This window comes from Sesamum indicum, linkage group LG2, assembly GCF_000512975.1.
Source record: "Sesamum indicum cultivar Zhongzhi No. 13 linkage group LG2, S_indicum_v1.0, whole genome shotgun sequence".
Classification (NCBI taxonomy): Eukaryota; Viridiplantae; Streptophyta; class Magnoliopsida; order Lamiales; family Pedaliaceae; genus Sesamum; species Sesamum indicum.
The window spans coordinates 17,360,255-17,374,508 of record NC_026146.1 but is presented as its reverse complement, the minus strand read 5'-3'; the positions used below and the strand labels follow the sequence as shown (position 1 = coordinate 17,374,508).

At 35.7% G+C, this 14,254-nt stretch overlaps 4 protein-coding genes across 4 annotated transcripts; all 4 read left to right on the top strand.

The window, feature by feature from the left end:
* On the top strand, positions 1,222–2,757 carry LOC105156557 (protein STRICTOSIDINE SYNTHASE-LIKE 12). Its single transcript, XM_011072723.2, has 3 exons — positions 1,222–1,512; positions 1,602–1,880; positions 2,172–2,757. Exons 1-3 carry the CDS (start codon positions 1,289–1,291, stop codon positions 2,680–2,682), a joined length of 1,014 nt encoding a protein of 337 aa, XP_011071025.1. The 5' UTR covers positions 1,222–1,288; the 3' UTR covers positions 2,683–2,757.
* On the top strand, positions 4,905–6,889 carry LOC105156556 (pectate lyase-like). Its single transcript, XM_011072722.2, has 3 exons — positions 4,905–5,295; positions 5,410–6,055; positions 6,267–6,889. Exons 1-3 carry the CDS (start codon positions 5,090–5,092, stop codon positions 6,738–6,740), a joined length of 1,326 nt encoding a protein of 441 aa, XP_011071024.1. The 5' UTR covers positions 4,905–5,089; the 3' UTR covers positions 6,741–6,889.
* LOC105156555 (SNF1-related protein kinase regulatory subunit gamma-1-like) lies at positions 8,121–10,906 on the top strand. The gene is made up of 6 exons (XM_011072721.2): positions 8,121–8,211; positions 8,702–8,877; positions 8,977–9,419; positions 9,604–9,870; positions 9,995–10,167; positions 10,319–10,906. Exons 2-6 carry the CDS (start codon positions 8,709–8,711, stop codon positions 10,599–10,601), a joined length of 1,335 nt encoding a protein of 444 aa, XP_011071023.1. The 5' UTR covers positions 8,121–8,211; positions 8,702–8,708; the 3' UTR covers positions 10,602–10,906.
* On the top strand, positions 13,304–14,002 carry LOC105156762 (E3 ubiquitin-protein ligase RNF43-like). The gene has a single exon (XM_011072981.1). It carries the CDS (start codon positions 13,304–13,306, stop codon positions 14,000–14,002), a length of 699 nt encoding a protein of 232 aa, XP_011071283.1.

The window sequence follows — 14,254 nt, the reverse complement described above, 5'->3', positions numbered from 1 at the left end:
AGAATTTAATTAAAATCCATGAACTAGTGCAAACCAAACTATGCTTATATGAATATTAGGGGAAATTATATTAGCATTTCAAAGTTAAATTTAATTATATAAATATTTTATTTTTTTTATAAAATTATAAATACACCTCTTTATATTATAATTATAAAAATATCCCCCAATATTTTACACAAATATCCTATTAGGAGTTATACCTGTAATTTTATAAAAGATCAAAGATATTTTGTGTAATTATAAATAATTTCAGAAAAAAAAAGTAAAAATAATAAACTTGCCAAAAAAATATGCTACAATTGTCGAACAACGGGTATGACATTTTCTTTTATATATAAAACAGATTGAAAATATTTTATAGATTAAGATATTATAATTAAGAAATGAACTTAATAATGAATTAATTTTGATAATTGTCAAGAATTGAAAATCAATTGCTATAATGTAGTGGGCAGATGCTGATGGGCTGATTGGGAGATGGTCCTCTGGGCCTCAACAGTTACTCAATGACAAGTGAAGGCCGTTTGGGCCTTCTATGGCTTATACAGAAGGTATTCATTTGAGCCAAGAGAGTGGGCCTGGAGTTATCACTAGTGGGTACCCGGCTTTCGCTATGTGGTTATCATAAAAAGGCACAGGACGATAGAATGTTAATATGTATTTATATCTATACTATTCATAAAACGTGAGTCATTGTAGATATTATTATTTTTTATTGTATAATTTATTTATTTTATCAGAGTAATAAAAATAAATATCAATAAATAGTGATCCATCATAATTAAAAAATAAAATAAAATGAGAAAAAGAAGAGAAAATTGAGATAAGATGATAAGGAGGCAGAAAATGAGATGGTTGATAGGGTAGGGAATTATTTGTGCTTGAAAATTGTAGATAGTAATTAACAGAAAATAAAATTGAAATATATGTTATTAGTGCAAAGGACAGAAAAAATTAATTAATCACAGAGACCAATTAATGCAGAAAAAGAGCCTCCGCATGAATAGAAAGTTGAGCAGTGAGCACTCAGTTTCCAGTTTCCAGGATTCGTATCAAGTGAGATGCCACATAATAAATACATTTGAAAGAGCAGTGAGCACTCACTTTCCAGTTTCCAGGATTCGTACCAAGTGAGATGCCACATAATAAATACATTTGAAATGACTGGTTTTAAATATAACAGTTGGGAGAGGATCATCTCAAATATTCACCACACGTCTGTAATAGGCCAAAGAATTATATAGCAAGAATCCAGTTCTATTGTTCAATTGTCTCCTTAATAGCAATGGTACCCATTTTTCTACTGTTCTTGTTCTGCTTTCCCTTTAATGCTGGAGCCCGTTGCTTTCGTTCCTTCAAGAAGCTTCAACTTCCAGCAGTTGGTTCTGAATCCTATGCCTTTGATTCGCACAATGTTGGACCTTACACTGGTCTCAGTGATGGAAGAATTGTCAAATATCAGGGCCCGGAAACTGGTTTCGTAGAGTTTGCCACCACTTCTGCTAACAGGTAACATCTTCTGCTCTACTTCCAAGTACTGTTTGACAATGGTTACAGATATTCTAACATTGTTTTGAGATGGAACCAAACTTGTTCAGGTCGAAGGAATTGTGTGATGGAACTGACGGGAACGACCTGAAATTGACTGAGACTTGTGGGAGGGCATTAGGCATGGAATTCGACCACAAAACTGGAGAGCTCTACCTTGTTGACGCTGTTTATGGCCTGATGGTGGTGGGAAGTGGTGGCGGCCTTGCAACTCAGCTCGCTGGTGGAAAAGATGGAGAGCGCTTTGATGAAGCAGATGCCTTAGACATTGATCCAAATACTGGAGAAATTTATATTGGAGATCTCGGCACCCTCTTACATAAGACCAAGTAAACCTTCATTTCCATGCTTAAATTACGTACACAAATTAAGTGGAGTAGTAATCTAGAAATCATTGGAGGGAATAACAGAAAGAATGTAGTTTAATACATGACAAGTACGAATAGAGATATTTATATTCCATCTTTCACGTAATTTAACTCCGATCATGTGGATACGCACTGATTTATGTTGGTGTCGTAGATTATTCAGAAATATTACAAAAACAAGTACAAGAACAAGTAGGTCCAACTAATAATGAAGTTAGCTAGTGATCTCAGGTCTTTCATGAATTTTTGCAGTAATTTGACGGAAATACTCCTTAGTGAAGAGAGAACCGGAAGACTACTGAAATACGATCCCAAGACAAAAAAGCTGACAGTGCTCCTGAAGGGGCTGGCGTTGGCAGCCGGGGTGGCTGTGAGCAAGGATGGCTCATTTGTATTGGTCGGAGAATACATAGCCTGCAGAATAACAAGATATTGGCTCAAGGGCCCCAAAGCCACTACTTCAGAGATTTTCGTGGAACTTCCAGGGAACCCTGACAACATTAAAAGAACCAAATCAGGGGACTTTTGGGTCGCTGTCAACATTCAAAGACTGCAACCTAAGCCGAGCTGTTTTGCTTTGGGACAAAAGATCGGTGCTGACGGTCAGATCCTGGAAACAGTGAATTTCTATGCAGAATATAATGCCACTTCCGTTGCTGAAGTCCAAGAACATCATGGCTTAATGTACCTGTCGTCAACAAACGCGAATTTTGCAGGTGTTTATGAGGTGCTCAAGTGTTCAGACAAGCCTGTTCAAGTTTGAATATACATTATTCTTTTTGTAAATTAAAGCATTTCCCCTGAATCCTTTTGAATGAATAAGAGTATGTTTACGGGAGCTCGTAACTATTGACAAAAAACGTAGAATGCTTGTTGGAAAATTTTTTAATTCAAATTAAATTTAGTTGAATGCATCACATGCAAAATGTCACTTTTTTAAAGAATATAATTTATTTTATGAATATATGTATTCAATAAAAATTGAATACGTTAAATAAATTAAATATATGTATACATATTATTGGAAGGGATTTAGGACAAGACTCAAAATCCGATCAAGTCCATAAAATTAAAAGCCATACCGTCCCGAGTCCTGATCTACTCAGTGCCTTCTTTATCATCTCTTAAAAATATTAAAATAAATTAATATTACCTACAAAAGAAACGATTTTAAAAATATGTGGACCTTATAATTGGAAACAATGTTATGATAATTGAACCGACAATCAAGTTGGATAATTTATTGGTTCGTTGGGGGAACGTACTGTACTTCTTGTAATTAAGGCGGAGTGTTACTTTTGATTCATTCGATTCATTTGTATTGAGACAAAAATTCTTCTTAAAAAGGTAGTACATTTGGTAAAATTGTCAAAAAAAAAGAAAGAAAAAGTTATCACTAGTCAAATATGTTGTTTTTTCTGGCCATATGGACTGTGTGATTTTTTAGCAACGTATGTGAGGATATGAATTTAGACCTTTTAATTAGACTAATTAGCTAATTTAGGCATCAAAATGTCCTCATTGGGACAATTCTAATTTCCATAACTTTATACTTTCAAATTATTCTCGAACTTTAAAGTATTGGATGAAGGTCGACTCATGAGCTCGACCCCATTACCACAATCAAGTAAAGTACGCGGGACATGAATTTGGTAATGGATTCAAGAAGAAGTACCGCGGGCAGTTGAAGCGCAATTCTCACTCTCAGCTGTTGCGCTGAATGTCGTTACCAACGCAATTGATGTTGTATGGTGTTTAAATCCTGATCTGGGGCTAAATCGTATGTGTACTGATTAAAATAAATGTTCTCTATGTTTGCGTGTATTCATAACATGGAAAACAAAATTATACACCAATTTTGTACTATGCAATTCAAATGGCTAACAATAATTTAACTTTAAATTACAATAATTTTTTTAAAATTTATCATAACTATAAATATATTTTTTATTTTTATTAAAAATTACAAATACCCCCTTAAAATTATAAATACCTTAACAAATACCCCTTCAATGAGGGGTCAAAAAGAATACTTATTAGGGAATTAATATTTTAAGAAAATATTTATAATTTTTAAAAAATAAAAAAATATTTATAATTATAATAAATCTCATAAAAATCTATTATAATTTATCTTAATATTTTTTAGTAAAAAAAGATGGTTATTAAATTAAATCCATTGTGACTAAATAAATTTGACTTAATTTGGGCCTGAAGCACAAATTGGGCAGAACAATATGTTTAAATTGGTCCACATATAAATGCACTTATGTGAAAAAATAAAAGTGACTTTTTTATTAATATTAAGTGATTAATTATATAATTCATTATATTTAAATTTAAATATTAATTTAATGTATTAATAACTTAAATTATATAATATGTCTAAATGATAATTTAATATATTTAAATTTAAAAATTAATTCAATACATCAATAATTAAAATCAACAAATACATTCAAATAAAAAAAAAAAACAACTTATTATAAAAATAGACATACATAGTACATCTAATAATTTGGGAAGTTCTAGTTGGGATCAGGTGTGGCCTTACCTAAACCAATCATATAACATGTACAACATATTTGTTGTGTCATTGGTGTACAATTAAGGGAAAATAACCAATCACATAGCAAGTGTATTTGTGATGGTTTAAATCAAACAAAAATATTTTCTAATATTTATGGGGTTTAGACGCATAATTTTCTGATCGTGAGGCTTCAATCTTACCGAATAAGTAATATCTAATTGGTGATGGACTATATTTTTAGGCATTTAAGTTTGAAGTTTAATCCACCAAAATTTCTGGTGAAAACAGCTAAAAAAGTGATGAGCCTCTAATAATATTGTAATCGCAGTTATCCAAGAAGAAGTAGTCACTAGTGTATGGAATGGTCCAACATTGTTCCCGCCATATATTTCTCAATATTAACAAACCTTTGAGGTGTACATTTATGTATAAAATCTTGGTCCTTACCTCCGGAAATCAGAATAACTTCTTCCGTGGAACTAATTTCCACATTATGAACATAAATCTATTGTATTAATTATTGTTTGACGGGGACGACGTTCAATCAATAAGTGGAATCACTGGTTTGAAAATTCCAGTGATTCTCTACGTACATTAATTATTATTCTATATAGAAAAATAAAGGGGCGACTCATCTCCAATGGCGCTCAACAATCAAATATCATCCTTACTCTTGCTCTTTCTCCTATTCTCACTTTCTGCAACGCTGCCGAAAGCGTGTGCTAAGATCGCCACTTTCGACGAGGATCTGCAGAAGCGGGCCGCCGAGTCCTACCAGGAATCCCTCCAGGAATACAACCCAAATCCTCAGGATCTCACTGATGAATTCAACGAACTAGTTGGCAAGTAAGTCATTTTTTTCATGTTTAAAATCTTCATCTATGAGAATCTAGACCAGAATAAGATTTGATCCCAAGGTTAATTTGTTTTGTTTAAATCTTGACATGTACATTCATATAGGACTTTGATGAATGAAAATGTCACAAGAAGGAACCTGGGAGAAGATGACTGCAAGGCCACGAACCCCATCGACCGGTGCTGGCGGTGTGACCGCGACTGGGCTAAACACCGGAAGAGGCTTGCTGACTGTGTCCGAGGCTTTGGCCACCTCACAACTGGAGGTAAAGCGGGAAGGTATTATCTGGTGGATGACCCTTCGGACGACGATATGGACCACCCAAAGCCCGGAACGCTTCGCCATGCTATTCTGCAGACGGAGCCCTTGTGGATCATCTTCAAACACAGCATGGTCATTAAGCTAAAAAATGAGCTGATTATGACTAGTGACAAGACCATTGATGGGAGAGGAGTGCTAGTTCATATTGCCTATGGAGCAGGCATTACTATTCAGTTTGTGCACAACATTATAATCCATAATATTTGGATTCATAACATTGTTCCTACCTCCGGCGGAATGATCAGAGACACACTGTCGCACATAGGGCTACGTACCAAGTCCGATGGGGATGCCATTAACATCTATAGCTCAAACAGAATATGGATCGATCATGTTTCCTTGTCTAAAGGTTATGATGGGCTCATTGATGTGATCGAGGGTTCCACAGCCATCACCATCTCCAACTGCAAATTCAACCACCATAATGATGTAAGCTAAATCACTACCAATCCAATCCATTCATTCAAATTACGGCTGTTAACTACAATGACTTAAGTTTCTTGGAAATTAAACAATGTAGGTAATTACTGATCACCATAATCTTGATCAAAAGTTTTCGGAATGATAATTGAAATCTTCTTGTTTAACTTCAAGATTCAATTAAGGGGCTCTGATGACTTTTTAAATTTTGGTGGTGCAGGTGATGCTCTTGGGTGCACATGACAGTCATTCTATAGATGCAATTATGCAAGTGACGGTTGCGTTCAACAGGTTCGGAAAAGGTTTGATTCAGAGGATGCCGAGAGTCCGATGGGGTTTCGCCCATGTGGTGAACAATGACTACTCGCATTGGGAATTATACGCCATCGGTGGAAGCGCTCACCCCACCATCATAAGCCAGGGCAACAGATTTAGGGCCTCAAACTACCGATACACGAAGGAGGTTACTAAAAGAGATTATGCTACCAAGGACCAATGGATGAAATGGCAATGGCGGTCTGAGGGGGACCTGTTCAAGAATGGAGCCTTCTTTACTGAATCAGGGCAACCACTTGAACATAGCAAGAGTCCACTGGTAGGGATGAACTTGATCAGGTACAGGCCTGGATCATTCGTTGGAACCCTCACAAAATATGCTGGTGCTCTCAAGTGCCGGAAAGGCAAACTCTGCTAATCCATTTGCTTTTTTGAAGTTTTTTAGAGCATTTAGAGGAAAACATGTATGAGACAGCAGGAGAGTTGTAAAAAAGGGCAGATATATTATTGTTATTAATTAATAAGAAGCTTTTTGCTGATAATTAGATACATTTACAATTAGGATCATCTGCTCTGTATATTGCTAATTAATATAAACAATGAATAATTTCCTTAATATAAATTACCATGAATTAAACTGAAAACACCTTATTTGTAAATCTTTCCCTTTTTTTCCCGAAAGGATTTAGAGTCCAATTAATAGCGCTGAAAGAGTGCTACATGTCCATGCAAGATTTTGTAAGAACCCCTCATGCCGAACTTCACTTGTGAGTGCCTGTGCTGTGAGCAATGTTTTTAAAATTGGTCCGGATTCACAGTGAATCGGCCAGGGTCCAGTTGGGGTTTTACTAAATATGTAAAAAATAAGTAAATTAATGAGAATCATATGTGGAAAAATGGGTGAATAATCGTATAAATTAGTACTATCAATTCCCATCAAATAAATTAATATAAAAATTTAAATTTTGTCATATTAAATATGATCAAAATATTTATAATATTTTTATGATTTTTAATAATTAAAATTAATGTTTTAATCTCGTTTGTTGAAATAATGAAAATCAATTGTAAAACTATTTATCATAATTTTTCACCTTCAATTATAACAATGAACGATATCAAAAGTTGCTTTCTAAAGATGTATTTTCTTTCAAGTATTTAGGGAGTTTCGAATGCATGGTTAGATAGTTCTGTTAAAAAAAAAAGTTACTCTAAACAGCTCGTTATAGTTTTTCAACTAAAAAAAATATATTTTAGATTACGCCATCAAAATTAGATTTTATTGTATTTTTAATTGTGCAGTTATAATTATTTAGTTTGTGGTCCAGTAGCTAACATTGTAAAACAGTCTATTAACTTTTCTAATTATGCAATTTTTAGGATAAAATTAGCAGGAAAGTAATATTATAATACCATGTCAACTCTAAAAACTTTAATAATGTTTTCTTGAAATTGCGAAAATTAGAAATATACATGGCTAAATTGCTATTTTAATAAATTAAAGGATTAAAATATTAAAATACCATAATTATAGGACAAAACGTCCATTTAAGCCTCGAGTTACAACCAGGAAATGCTAAATAACCTTCTAATATAAATGATATATAAACGATTTATGTCCTCTTTGTAAGGAAAGCCTTTAATAAAATATTTACTTCATGTTAATATAGTGCTGAATTGCTAATTATGGTAACTCGAAGGAAATACTGATCAAAACATGATGTACGAGGTCATAATGTCCTGACGACACGCGTACATGTTGCTTACACATGTCAGTTCCTGTTTCTTCATGGAAACTAGAACAAAACCGACTGATCCTGTTCTTCTGAGAAACTGAAAGCGTAATTCGCAGAAAGTGGGCCTTCAGATCTTTCAAGCAAGTTTACGAGGTAAAATTCTGTCCTTCACTTCTTGAATGCCTTAATCCTTTCTCGTTTCTTCATTTCTCATGTTTATGTAACGATCATCGCTAGAATCTAGTATCAGTGGACATGAAGTCATAATCTTACTGCAAAAGCCATGGTGTAAATCATGATAATCCAATGGAAAATTAACGCATGAATAATTAATAGGAATGCCTAAGCACTTCGGATCTGATATTAGTTGTCTGAATCAGATCCTGCATGACTTTTCCAAGGACAATATCTTTTTGTAATTTATCAGATTAAGCGAGACACTTAATAACTTCATTATCTGTTTCTATATATAAGAAATGCGTATTCAAGAAGTGGATAATAAAGAATTCTCATGATTGTTCTAGATATTACATTGAGAAGCCCTGCCTTTAATGGTATTATTTGTTGATATAAAGAAAATTTGTGTAGTTGATCAACAGCTAAATCATTTGAAATTTTCTACATACCTTCCCTCTACTGGTAGGAACTAAATGGCGTCGGCACAAGAATCAGAGAGCAGCAAGGATCTTGAAAGCTGTGATGCTTACTTTAAGATGGTCCAAAGCAGGAAGAAGCTAAGCCAGTCGTTGCAGGACTCTCTGACAGCTTCATTTGCAAAAATTCCGGTTTCATCCTTCCCACAAGTCCCTGGAGGCAAAGGTGATACCATCAATTCTCAATCGACATCGCCTGGCTCATATACCATGATTCATATCAAACTCGCAGTCTGATACGGATTTTCTGCTAAAATATGTGCAGTAATTGAGATTCAAGCAGACACATTGATTAGTGATGCCATCAAAATCTTATCAGATTCCAACATTCTGTCAGCTCCAGTGGTCGACCCTGCTTCCAGAGACAGCAATGATTGGAGAAAAAGATACTTGGGTATCGTTGATTACTCTGCTATAATTCTTTGGGTGCTGCAGAATGCAGAAATTGCGGCAGCTGCTTTATCTGCCACTTCGGCTGCTGCTGCTGGTGTTGGCACGGGTGCTGCTGGTGCTCTTGGTGCACTAGCGTTTGGGGCAGCAGGCCCTATTGCAGCTGCTGGACTTGCTGCAGCTGCAGTTGGGGCAGCTGTAGCCGGGGGTGTGGCTGCAGATAGAGTAGTGGGACAGGATTTACCCAGGGCAGCAGATAAGCTAGGCGAAGATTTTTACAAGGCTTTGCTTCATGAGGAGCCTTTTAAGTCCGCAACGGTAAATTCAAGAACAATATGTTTTTCATCTCTCATTTGACCATCTTTCCAGGGTTTTTTGTGGGTATGAGCTTTTGCTTTTTGTTAAAGAATGACTAATCTGGCGTGTTTCAAATTCAATGTCTTGTTCAACAATAGAGAGTTATGTTGGAGGATGGCGCCTGACTCAGACCTTGCATTTATAGGTGAGATCAATCCTAAAATCCTATCGATGGGCACCTTTTATTCCAGTTGCTGCAGATAGTTCAATGTTGAGTGTCATGCTGCTGCTTTCAAAGTATAGGCTGCGGAATGTACCTGTGATTGAGACAGGGAAATCATCCATAAAAAACTTTATAACTCAATCTGCAGTTATACAGGGTCTCCAGGGATGCAAAGGGAGGGACTGGTTTGATTGCATCGCTGCACATCCTATATCAGAGCTGGGACTTCCTTTCATGTCTCCGGATCAGGTAAGAGATTTTTAATAATTGTTGAGACAGCTAATTTGGTTCATGTGATTGTGTCCGTACCACGAGCCCATTGTGTTTAACAATTGATGTTGGTGACCATGTATTAATCTTCAAAGTTGAACAGGTTGTAAGTGTTCGAGACAATGAACTGATTCTGGAAGCATTCAAGAAAATGAAGGAAAAAGAAATTGGAGGCCTACCGGTGCTCGAGGGATCAACAAGGAAAATTCTTGGCAACATAAGCATAAGAGATATTAGAATTTTATTGCTCAAGCCTGAACTCTTCAGGATTTTCGGGTAGAATCTAGAATTGTTTTATCATTTTGTTGAGGAAGTAAAATCTTCAGGCCCTTTGAGATGCTTTGAGCTAGTTATCTAAGTTGACATGCAAAACATCTTGTTTGTTCACAACTTGAATCTAAACTGTCCATCTCCATCTGGTTTGCAGGGAGCTTACTGTGAAGGATTTCATCTGTACTATTGCTTCAGCCACCAATGATCCTGGGAAGACTATTACGCCAATAACGTGCAAGCCCAACTCGACTCTTGGAAACGTGATAGACACACTCGCTTCCAGGGCAGTTCATAGGATCTATGTGGTTGTAGGGGAGGAGAATGAAGTTCTCGGTGTAATAACACTGAGAGATGTAATCTCCTGTTTCATCAATGAGCCGCCAAATTTCTTTAATCAATACTTCGGCTTTGCTGCACAGGAAATATTGGGTCCGTGATGTCTCAGAAAGTTTAGTTTCAAGATTCTGCATATGAAGCCTGCAACCAACTGGGATTTGCAGGAGTAACGAAGTAGTACTTTGCATTCAGTTTTAGAATTTATGTCGCTGCTGTTTACTGGATGGTTACAAGAAGATTTCCAGTCTTTCTGTTAGAAGCAAATTGTACGGTAGAGCTAATGTTGGATAGTATTGCCATAAGTAGAGACTTGGAGTTGATGCGAGAGACGGATAAGGTTGATGTTCTTGGTTAATCAGAACAAGAAGAAAAAGAACATGTTATATATACCATGGTTTGCGCATTATGTCCCCTGGTTCCTTACTTGTGAGTGTGTTTTCATCTGCGCATCTGCTGCAACTTTAGGTCTTTGTATTATACCAGATTGCCACAGGAGTTCCCCCAAACACTTCAGTGCGCATGCTTCCAAGATGAAGATACTCAATGAAGCGATTGAGGGAACTCTGGAGGTAACCTGATCCCTTTTCTCCGTGATTTGCATGCTGCTAATCCATACTGGCACCAGCTAGTATATATATACAGCTCGGTGATCATATTATAAGCTGAGCCTTTCTTTCAGGTCTTAGTCGAGTATAACTTGTAGATAATGCACGTACCACTGAACGTACCTGCAAACATGGGACAATACTTCAAGATTTGAAATCATGGACGGAATATATTCATTCTCTAGATTCCCTTGTCGTTTCGTTTTCAGCTGTGATGGTTCTGCAATCAGAAGTAATGCATGTCTTGATGCATTTATGCTAAAGCTTTAGCATGTAGCAATGTGCGAACTTGATTTGCATTGATATATAATCTCATGGATACAGCAAATAAGGAAGCTGGAAGTCAAACTTATTCTCTTTTCATTATGTAGCCTGCATTCTTGGCCAGGTTCAGACACTGGCATGTATTTTCCTGGTTTTCTTCGGATAGAAACTGTCCCGTCTTTGAATCCTTCGGCTTGTGTATTTCAGTTTCAGGATCAATTAAATTCAGTTTCATGCTCTTCTGCGTTTCCTGGATCGGTCCATCTGGGTAGCTAGCTCTTGTATAAATAGGCAACAACGGGTAAACTTGTTAGCAGTAAAAAGAGCGAGCAAGAGTCGGGTTTCAACTGGAGTTCTCCCAGAGCACTTCACTAGGAACATTATACTATTTTTGCCCCACTGAAGTGTTCGGGTGAACTTCGGGTGTTACTTGACATATATAGAGCGAACAATGTTGTAGTATAAAATAGTGCGTCCTTGTATGTTTTGGTTCGTCTACAAAAGGTATTGTCAATAGCGTATATTATTTTCACATCTCTAAATTTCCCGATTCAATCAAATGTGGATTTACATTAATGTTGACGTTATCATTATATGCGGAATTGTTACCCATGTTATGTTTGGCGACATCAAATTAGTTGTATAGTAAATTTATTCGTATTATTGATCACTTTTCTTTAATTATATATTTATCATATGACTAATGTATTATATATATCATATAATTAATTTTAATACTATCAAATCCAGTTGGATTTTGAATTGCATGCCTTCTTTATGGATGATCAGCCTATGTCTACTAGCTAGCTGCTGATGTAGTCTTTCAATCCGGAGGGAACGGCAATTTCTAGCTATGTCTTGTGTTTTTGAATTAATATATTGATCTTATTCAAGGGTTCTGTATGGTGGAAAACTGTATCTTTAATCCTATTTGTACGTGGATTACAATTTTAGTTCTGTATGAGTTCATGCAATTTTTTGTTGTGTAATTTTAATATGATAAATTATATCATCCTATATCAGTTGATAGTATTTTTGGTCTTATAATTTATTTTATTTATATATTCAGTTTATTTTTTGACAAAAAATGATCTTCAACTTTTCGCGTCTGGTCCATTTTTTAATAAGTTTTAACACCGTGTGATTTTAGTATTAATAGCCTACAGTTACAGGATAAAAAGTGGTATTTATCTCAGTATAATGAGATTAAAATTGTTAACACATAACTAAAAGTGTCCGAAAATGATCAAATATTAAATGTTTACGGCTACTAAATTTATCAAAAGAATGAACTAATTTGTAAATAGCTTAAGTTACAGGATAAAAAATATTAATCACTTATAGATACGTCGCGAAAATTATAATTTTGTATCTTAATAATTCCACAATTTAGGACAAATAATCAAAATTTGCTAAAATGATCAGAAAAGATGCTCTAAATTAAGTTGAGTACGTGCACGTCCCGTAAGCATTTGCTGCGATTTCAGCGAATTCAAGCCATTTTGTTGTTAATGTGCTAAATCCTTAAAATTATAGAATAAACTTATCAAATACATTAATACAAGACGAAAATTGTTACCACTTCATAATTAAAAAAAAAAAAAACTAAAACTATTTTTGATTTCTGTATTCAAGAATACTATTGTGCTACGTAAATTCTATAGAAAGTCGTCTATCCACTTAGAAAATACGAGAATACATAATTTTTTTTTGCAATATTTGAAATTTGATTGAGGTAGTACTTCTTAATTGGTATGTTTTTGGATTGGATTATTGCAATTGCCAAAGAATTCTAATCCTGCTATGCTATAATTAACATAAGCACTCTACCTGTTAACAAATATATATTTATATATATAGGCTGTTGCTACCAAAATCAAATTTACGTCATTCCTGTTATATTCCTTCCACTCGATCTTCTTGAATTCTTCAACATGGAAGATGTACATTCCGTCTCCTCACGCATTACGCTAGAAGCCGAAACTCCATTGACAATTCGCGAGCAGCCCCCCTACTCCCATCCTCTATTCTTGATCGATCTTAAACTCTCTTGCAACGCTTACTTCTCCGATTGGGTCATAACTTCATATTCTGCAGAGCCTCAGTTTCTGGATGAGGTTCAGCATCCCCGAATTGAGTCCTTCATCCACCTCAGTCTCCGACAGTTCTTGTGGCACGAACGAGCACGCGAAATCATCGACATGGAGCTCATAAACTGGCCTGTCTGGGGCGTGGAGCGCCGAGAATTGCTTGATTTCGTGCTGGAGCAAACTCGACGTGCTGTTATTTCCACGCCGCCGGGGCACAACCTTCTACACATGGACTTCCGTGTCTCTGTGAGTCACAAGCGCATTTACAACGAAACAGTCATTGATCAGATTCTCCAACAATCGATGGAAGAAGATACGGATTTTATGATTCCGGCAGCCGACTCGTCGATAGCTTCACTGGAGAGAAAGAAGATAACCGAACCTGGAACTTCTTGCTCTATTTGCATGGAAGAGTTTGAGGAGGGTTGTGATGGAGTTTGCATGCCCTGTTCACATGTTTTTCATGGAGATTGCATCAACAAGTGGCTGACCACCAGCCATTACTGCCCCCTCTGTCGGTTCGAGATGCCGGTGTGCTCATAGGCCTCAACAACTTCTGTATTAGTTTCAAGAATTCTGGGACAATTAGGATAAGGTGGAATTTGTTTCTGAATGGTATCGGATTTTCAAGATTGTTTGGATCCTTCAAGATTTAGATTTCAAGATGTACGAGGAGATTACCTTAATTATAATATTTAGGACTTTACTAACCAAAAAAAATTGAATATTAAGAAAAAAAGTAGAGTAATAATTTTAATGTTGTTATTAATTACACACACTAGCACAATCACAACA

Excerpts from the sequence above, each read along its gene's own strand:
- LOC105156557 (XM_011072723.2), top strand. The coding sequence starts at position 1,289 with ATGGTACCCATTTTTCTACTGTTCTTGTTCTGCTTTCCCTTTAATGCT. Across the intron at positions 1,513-1,601 it reads GCCACCACTTCTGCTAACAG|GTCGAAGGAATTGTGTGATG; the intron begins GTAACATCTTCT and ends AAACTTGTTCAG. Across the intron at positions 1,881-2,171 it reads ACCCTCTTACATAAGACCAA|TAATTTGACGGAAATACTCC; the intron begins GTAAACCTTCAT and ends GAATTTTTGCAG.
- LOC105156556 (XM_011072722.2), top strand. The coding sequence starts at position 5,090 with ATGGCGCTCAACAATCAAATATCATCCTTACTCTTGCTCTTTCTCCTA. Across the intron at positions 5,296-5,409 it reads TTCAACGAACTAGTTGGCAA|GACTTTGATGAATGAAAATG; the intron begins GTAAGTCATTTT and ends ACATTCATATAG. Across the intron at positions 6,056-6,266 it reads AATTCAACCACCATAATGAT|GTGATGCTCTTGGGTGCACA; the intron begins GTAAGCTAAATC and ends TTGGTGGTGCAG.
- LOC105156555 (XM_011072721.2), top strand. The coding sequence starts at position 8,709 with ATGGCGTCGGCACAAGAATCAGAGAGCAGCAAGGATCTTGAAAGCTGT. Across the intron at positions 9,871-9,994 it reads CTTTCATGTCTCCGGATCAG|GTTGTAAGTGTTCGAGACAA; the intron begins GTAAGAGATTTT and ends AAAGTTGAACAG. Across the intron at positions 10,168-10,318 it reads GAACTCTTCAGGATTTTCGG|GGAGCTTACTGTGAAGGATT; the intron begins GTAGAATCTAGA and ends TCTGGTTTGCAG.
- LOC105156762 (XM_011072981.1), top strand. The coding sequence starts at position 13,304 with ATGGAAGATGTACATTCCGTCTCCTCACGCATTACGCTAGAAGCCGAA.